The sequence below is a fragment of the Adiantum capillus-veneris genome, chromosome 26 (genome assembly GCF_014529385.1).
Source record: "Adiantum capillus-veneris isolate H3 chromosome 26, ASM1452938v2, whole genome shotgun sequence".
In the NCBI taxonomy this organism is placed as follows: domain Eukaryota; kingdom Viridiplantae; phylum Streptophyta; class Polypodiopsida; order Polypodiales; family Pteridaceae; genus Adiantum; species Adiantum capillus-veneris.
Genome location: NC_140956.1, coordinates 12,138,508 through 12,146,651, shown reverse-complemented (window position 1 = coordinate 12,146,651; position 8,144 = coordinate 12,138,508). Strand labels below are relative to the sequence as shown.

The 8,144-nt window shown below is 44.7% G+C and overlaps 1 protein-coding gene across 1 annotated transcript; it reads right to left on the bottom strand.

Annotated features, from left to right (window-relative positions):
- Window positions 1-3,252: 3,252 nt before the first annotated feature.
- On the bottom strand, window positions 3,253-7,229 carry LOC147423005 (uncharacterized). The gene is made up of 2 exons (XM_086501579.1): window positions 4,212-7,229; window positions 3,253-4,048 (listed from the first exon to the last, which is right to left on the bottom strand). Exons 1-2 carry the CDS (start codon window positions 6,817-6,819, stop codon window positions 3,480-3,482), a joined length of 3,177 nt encoding a protein of 1,058 aa, XP_086357705.1. The 5' UTR covers window positions 6,820-7,229; the 3' UTR covers window positions 3,253-3,479.
- Between the last annotated feature and the right edge of the window lie 915 nt (window positions 7,230-8,144).

The window sequence follows — 8,144 nt, the reverse complement described above, 5'->3', positions numbered from 1 at the left end:
ATTCTCTCTCTCTCTCTCTCTCTAGTTTTAATTTTCTACGCATACATTTCTCTCTCTCTCTCTCTCTCTCTTTTTAATTTTCTACACGCACCTCTCTCTCTCTCTCTCTCTCTCTCTCTCTCCTACACACACACACACGATGTAGAGAGAGAGAGAGAGAGAGAGAGAGAGAGGGGTGGGGGGGGGGGGGGGGGGGGGGAGAGTTCCATAATACTTGCGCAGCAGGTTTCGGCCAAGATCTGAGTGCGCGCGTTGAAGGCGAAAATGGCCCTTGCGCGCGGGTTTCTCTTTTTTTTCTCCAAATTTTTAGCGTCGAAATGTGCGTCGATATACGCGTGGTAATGTCCGTCGATATACACGTGGAAAATCATGCCTTGCCACGCGTATTTCCACGCGCATATCGACGGACATTTCGACGCGTATATCGATGGGGTAAAAGAACGTTAATATCCGTGTGGAAAGGTACGGGCGTCGATATATAGTGCGTCGATAACTTTGGGTTATGTTGTAGTGACGTAACCGAGGGGACAGGATACCCGAGTCCTGGGACGAGGATAGGGATATGCATGGAAAAGTATATGTGATTGCTTGAAAGATAACTAGATAATTTTACTAATATTAAAGAAAAAAAGAAGTAAAAATATTCTATAAAGAAAAAAAGGTGGGAACGACCTAATAAATGCACATTTGCAAGTGTATGCAACAGTTTGCATGCTGCTTTCAAATGCTTGAAATGTATTTTTGGTTCGACATGATTGGAATATTGTTTTTGAGTATCATAGTATTACCTTGGGAATGTGCATTTATCAAACGGTTTGGTGGGTGGGCGGACTCCGGAGGGTTAATTATTGACCAAAAAATTGAACCCAATTTTATGTTGCGGGGAAACGGGATTCCGATCTACGGAGCAGGGAACAACTTGGGATCGAGGGATTCGTGTAAATGATAATACACTCACTTAGGGGAACACATTGACGGCTGTGCTCGGTCATAAATGGGAAAAAAGCGTCAATGATCTTGAACCAAGGGTGAATTAGAAAACTCCCACCAGTTGACCCTGGAAGGTTGAGTTCCAAATTAGTCTGATGTCTTCGATTGGTAAGTTGACCAGTAAGAAAAGGTTCTTCGGGGCTAAGGGATCCATATGAGAGAAAGTGAATGTTATCACCCCCTTGAATTGGCATCGAAGATCCTGAGGAGTCCTATCTTGGTGTCAGTTTCAAGCGGGAGGGATGTCGAAGATCACGGTGTATCCATTTGGAGATGGTACAATCGGTGGTCCCCGGGCATGGCCTTCACACACACACACTCAACCGTAGCTATGAAAGTTTCTCTGTACTCAGCCTCACAACTAGAGGTGGCCACAATAGGTTTGTTCTTGTTGAACAAAGATATGCATGACCTACCAAGCATGAAACAAAAACCATTCATGGACACTCGTATACCATAGCAACTAGCCCATTTGAAGTTAAAAAAAAAGCATATAAATTTGGCGGCAACGGTCTCCCCTTGGTATAAAACAACCCAAGATGTATAGTGCCACTCAAGTAGCAAAAGATTCTCTTAATTTCTTGTCAAATGCTGATCTATGTATAAATATGCTCACTTGTGAGAGTGCAAACTGGATATTTGGCCCTGTAATGTGTACATAAATTTGGCAACCAATAATTGTTTGATAGAAGGTAAGATATGTAGGATCTCTAGTATCATGTAAACTTAACTTCAAACTTGTCTTGATAGGATCGAAAATTCGCTTGCAATCATCAAGTCCAAATTTGCTTTACAAAGTTTGCACATACTTTGCTTGACATAATGTAATACCCTCATCACATTGCCTAAATTGAATGCCCAAATAACAATGCATTAAAAGCCCCAAATATGATGTCTCAAATATGGCATTCAAATCAACATCCTTAAATTCAACAATATGCGTCGCTTTTGGACTATTGAGTGGTAAATTATCCACATATACAATAACGATAAGACATACATCATCCGCATATTTTACATACAAAGTGCTCTCAATTGGACTATTTCAAAAGCCACATCAATCAAATGATTATCCATTTTTCTCATATGAGGGACGAGAAGATTTTTTTAAAAAAAAAACAATGTTGTATTACATCTGCACACTTTCTTTTCTTGTCCTTCCTTGACAAAACCATGAGGCTACATTACATACACTTCCTCATACAAGTCATTCAACAAAGTAGTTTTAATGTCCAAATGATGTATATCTATTCCAAAGTAAGTTGCCGATGCACACATGAAACAAACAATAGTCATTCGATCGACAAGTGGGTGCAAAAGTTTCTTCATAATCAATGCCCTTTTGTTAAGCATAACCTTTTGCAACAAGCCTTGCCTTGTAGCAATGAATAATGAATGATACCATCAAGATTATGTTTCAAATTATAAACCCACTTTGTATCAATAGCCTTTTTGCGAGGAGGCAAGTCACATGATTGAAATAGTACAATTGAAAATAGTTGCTTTAAACTTGGAAGTATGTTATATATAAAAATAAAATTAAATAAGATTTTTTAAAAGAATCTTCTTCACATGTTCATTTAGTGATAAATATAATCTAATGTGTGATCTATGTGTTATGACAAATAAGTAGCTACATATTACAATGACTCGTTGAATTCAAGCAACTTCTATTTCTATAATAATGAGCAAAGCTTACTTGGCAATTAGTTCCTAAGAAATCCCTTTCAAACCGTGCGAATTCTACTTTAGAAAAGTACTTTAACCTTTTACGCAAACTGGAATGTCTCTTTTTAAGTTTGTTTTTTGAGTCAAATATATGTACACATCGAAGACTTGGCTCGAAAAAATGTTGGTATGGAGCTTGCTATGGATCCTTTTCACCCCGTTGAGAGAAGTGAAAACCATATTTGAAAAAGAAAAATCTACATAAATTTTAACTTTTCAACTAAAAATCTTGAAATTTGACAAATCCTTTTATTGAAAATTTGAGGTGACTATATTTTGATTTGAATAGGTTTTTCATAATGCGAACCTACCTCATGTAACGATGTGGATTGTACATCTAATTCTGTCTCCTCTTTTTTTTTTGCGCACGCCCGACATACAATTGTTGTGTTTGCATGACGTTGCACTAGGAGATTTTGTTCAATGATGGGAATTCTATAAGGATCTTTGATGTTTTTTACTAATATCAAAGAAAAAAACATGACCCAGACATATGATGCACTACGAGCTATAGTAAGTAGGGAAACATTCCAAAATTGAGCACAAAGGTTGGAAAATAGACTAAGATGATTCCCATAAGTCCATCACAACCCCCTCAAAAGAGGGATAAATCTCTATTCAAGCCAGAAAGTAGGTTAGCATCATCATGAAGCCAGTTCTTGGCTTGTAACTATATGTAGGTAATGCAATACAGACGAAGTACTACTGCCGAGTCCTAACCCTTAATTACATGCTCATCGGCTCCCAACAATCAGCCTGCATTAATATGCCTTGAGCATCTTCACGACTTCGTGCATGGTTGGTCGGAGGTGTGGATCATCCGCCACACATCGCAAGGCCAGTTGCAACACCAAAGTCATCCCCAATTGATCCAAGCTAGCACGTGCACACACTGTGAATGCAGAAGATGATGATGATGAAGATGATGGAATTGCAAGCTTAATCCATGCAGGAGCTGCAGCTGTAGCTGAGAATGAGGAACAAACTGAGGGAGAATCAAAATAAGTAGAAGGCGGCAGCTCATGCACTGCAAGTTCAGGTGCCATAGAGGCAACATCGCGATCAGATGGCTTTTGTTCCAGCTCGATAATTTGGTCAGCGCGAGCTGATCCCCATGTATATAGTGTTTCACCATGGCATAGAATGGACGAGTCCAGCATTTGCAGAATTTTTTCCTCCGTAAGTGCCATGGACCGTGCCCACTTCACTATATCCATGCCCTCTCCATACTCTGCACTTAGTGCTTTGCGCCCGGTAACCAGCTCCAGCAGTACAACACCGTAGCTGTACACATCGCTCTTCTCGTTCACCCTCAAAGTGTGCCCATATTCTGCATACAAAACACATCGTAAAATACTAGCTATTAGAGCCTGATTGTGCACTACGCTTTCAAGGGCAACAACTCTTATACAAGCAACTTCTAGCAAGCCAAAGGAAGTTTGCCATTGCACTCAATATCTTGCACAGCGAAACGAAGTTGGTAATACGTATACCTGGTGCTAAGTAGCCACATGTGCCGGCGATGTACGAAAAGGATTGGGGCATTGTTAATGGCCGGGCAAGGCCAAAGTCAGCAAGCTTGGCTTCACATCTGTTGTCCATTAGAATGTTATTGGGCTTCACATCTCGATGCAATATGGGTGGGGAGCAATCATGATGCAGATAGGCAAGCGCCTCAGCTGCTCCTAAAGCGATTTTAAACCTAGTTTCCCAAGTATCCTTGACAAGTGTTGAGCTTCCGTCTATAAGCTGGCCAAGGCTTCCATTTGGCATATAATCATACAGAAGAAGATATGAGCGGCCATTCGAGCACCACCCAAGCAGCTTGACAATGTGCCGATGGCTAACCTTCCCTAAAATGTCTAGCTCTTTCCAGCTCTTCCCTGATCCTACTGCCACAGGTATGCGCTTGACAGCAATGACCCGACCACAAGGCATGATACCTCTGTAAACAGCCCCCGACCCTCCTTGCCCAACCATGTTGTGATCTTCCAAGCATTGCAGTATGTCCTGCATTGTGAACTGCAGCTTCTCAAACTTCACAAACCTCCACATTATGGCTGGTCGTGCCTTTCTAAAGCGATTTACAAGCCGACTTTCCATGATCACATGATATATATCCGACAAATATATACAAGGATCATCTATATTACGAAGCCAGAAAATCCACAGTAGTACAAATAAAATGCAGCCCAATCCCACTCCAACTCCTGCTGCAACCAGGAGCACTCTGGTAGGGTGATGTGTACAAATGATTTGACCTTTGGCGCAAGAGTTGGAATTCACAAGCTCATGGGCTTCTTGGACGGGATATAGCAGGTAAGCATTACCATGGAGAGAGCTTTCATTGAAGGGCCCTCCTGTTGGGGCATTCCCTGAGAAATTATTGTATGAGAGGTCAATAGACATGATCCATGTCATATTTTGCAGAGACGACGGTATGGGACCACTAAGATGGTTCCTGGAAAGGTTGAATTGAGAGAGCCGCGAACAAAGGGCAATGGAGGCCGGAAGGGAGCCGGTTAGCAGGTTGGTGCTGAGATCAAGAGAGCTCAGGTGATGTGAAAGATGGCCTATTTCTAAAGGAATGCTGCCTGAAATGCCATTCATGGAGAGATCAAGCTCTTCGAGGCTAGACAAATTTGCAATTGCAGAGGGTAATGAACCAGTTAGGCGATTGCTGGCCAAGTTAAGAGATTTGAGCTTGCATGAAGAGGGAATGATGCTTGGTAAAGCAAGGCCTTGCAAGCTGTTTGAGTTCAACTCTAACATGTCAAGATTGGGTAATGCCAAAAGCCCCGGAGGTATGCTTCCCTGAAGCTGGTTGTGCCCCATGCGGATCCTGACTAGAGGGATACACACGGAAAGGCTGGGTGGAACCTCTCCTGACAACTGATTGCTCATCAGAAGCAGCCACTCAAGCTTCTGCCCTGCACAAATACTTGGAGGGATGGGGCCTGTCAAGCTATTGAAGCACAAATCCACTTGGCGTAGCTGCAAGCTAGCTAGTCCTAGATTCTGAGGTATCTGTCCTGAAAAGTTGTTGTTGAAGAGTTTGAGAACCTGAAGCTTGGGCAGATTGCCTATGCAAGCAGGAATGGCTCCACTCATAGAGTTGTAAAGTAAGCTCAGCAGCTCGAGGTTTGTGAGGTTACAAAGAGTATGAGGGATGACACCAGAAATGCTATTTCTGGAAAGATCAAACGATTTGAGAGCCGATAGGTTGCCAAACTGCGGAGGGAGTGGACCTTGCAGGTTGTTATTCTGCAAGAACAAGGTGTCAAGGTTGGAGAGGGAGGAGAGAGTAAATGGAATAGCGCCACTCAGCTTGCAAGATTGCAAGTCAAGGATCATCAGGTTGTTGAGCAGTCCAAGCTCTGCTGGAATCACCCCTCTAAGAGCATTATACCCCATATAGAGATGCCGCAGCTGCCTCAAAAGACCCAATGTCATAGGAATGCGGCCTGTCAGATTGTTGTCACCCACATTCAAATACTCTGCATTCACAAGATTGCCGTAGGAAGGTGGGATGGTGCCTTCAAAGAAATTGGCACCCAAGTGCAGGTGCCTCAGCCTGTGAAGCACGCCGACGTCCGCCGGCAATGCACCTGTGAAGTTGTTATCAGAGGCATCAAGGACCTCCAGGAAGACTAAGCGAGAAAAGCTGCTGGGGAAGGGACCCACAAAGGCGTTGTTGGAAATGTTGAGATATCGGAGAAGACTCAGGTGAGAAACTTGAGAGGGGAGCCTGCCGGAAAGCTGGGTGCAGACAAGGGAAAGAGATACCATGTTGGGAAGGCGGCCAACCGCAGGTGAGAGTGTGCCAGAGAGACTCATGCCAGAGATGTTGAGTGCAATCACGGTGGAGCCGTCAAAGCTGCAGGTAACCCCACTCCAGTGACAAGGACGGGTATCGTCGTTACTCGTCCAGTCAGACAAGGGGCCTATATCACTGCTGTTGGGCTCAAGATGCGCCGCCATAGCCACCTGCTTGATCAAGAGCAGGGCCTCCGTTTCTGCTTGCAGAGATGCGAAACATACTGATGTGCTCAAGCAGGCAATGCTCCAAACGAGAACGAAAGAAAAACAGGCAGGCGCCATGAAATTGGCAATTAGCAGAGATGTCGCCTGAATTAGAGGTCGAGACCTGAAACAGGAAGAACTTGGGCGGCATGCGCACGAGGGTGGAGGCTCTTTCTTGATCTGTCATCCCTGCAGAAATCCTAGATCGCAGCTGCACCATTAGCGATCTTCTCACAGACAAATCCACGTCCCCTCCAATCCCTGCATATGCCAGAAAGGCAGAAACGCAACGTGTGGACACGAATCTCTATAAGGCATTCAAGGAAATTGCACGCAAATTCTCCAAGTTCCGATTCTTCGATGCACACACATGTTTCCTTCTCTGTTCCTGGCCGTGTTGGGCCTCGAGTCTAATGAGCATCTCCTCCATGGCCATAAATGCGGTGTTAGCGGGAGATTTCACAAATTCACTCACAGCCATGAGCCCACAGACACTCATTAGAAGAAGTGCAATATCCAATCCCACCGCCGTACCAATTGAATGCATCTACACAATGAGCAAGACTCGAGAATGAAGTGAGAAACATACCTTGCTTTTCGAAGTTTTAACTCACTTGTCGAGAGAGTGAGAGAGAGAGAGAGAGAGCTAGGGTTGTAGGTTAGCGATGACGAAGCATCATCTTCTCTGCGCCCGCCTACCGCCCAGTGAGATGACCACGCCGGTCATCTCACCCGCCCACAACCCCGATGCGAGAACCCCCAACATGTGGGCTTCGGGAGGTCTGCCGCATCATCATACCCTAGTGCATCCCAACGCTACGACCGTCCACGCAAGCGGATTAAACGACCTCCACCTACTTGGCAACCCGCATTTCAATCACTTGGGGCCCTTCAAATGCGAAGAGGAGCACATGCTGCATGCAACACTAAGCAAGCTTCAAGCTGCAAGGCAAGCAAGGCAAGATGCCGGGTTCTTCACTCAGTCCCCCTTGCCCACCCACCAACAGGGCTACATCCTGGGACTCTTGAAAGCGCTCCCATTGCACCCGCTTCTAATCCTGCCCCGCTAAGTCTCAATCAGGAGGAAGCAGAGGCCATCATGCAGGAGGCGCTGGCAAGACTACAGACGGTAAGCCTCTGGTCATATTACCTACTATTCAAGTTCGCAAAACCCAAAATGATTTAGAAGGGCGAGCCCTCATAGGCTTACTAGCAGGACCTTGGCCCCCAGCCGATGTGTTGAGAGGGTGGATAAGGAGTCAGTGGGGGTCGATTGGGGCGGATGTCGAGACCATCCAGGCTCTGCCCAAAAATCAATATGTTTTCGTCTTCAAGACCGCAGACATAGCCTTTAGGGTGTTAAGCTCGGGGAAGTGGCTCCTACGCTCCTCCCCTCTCTGTCT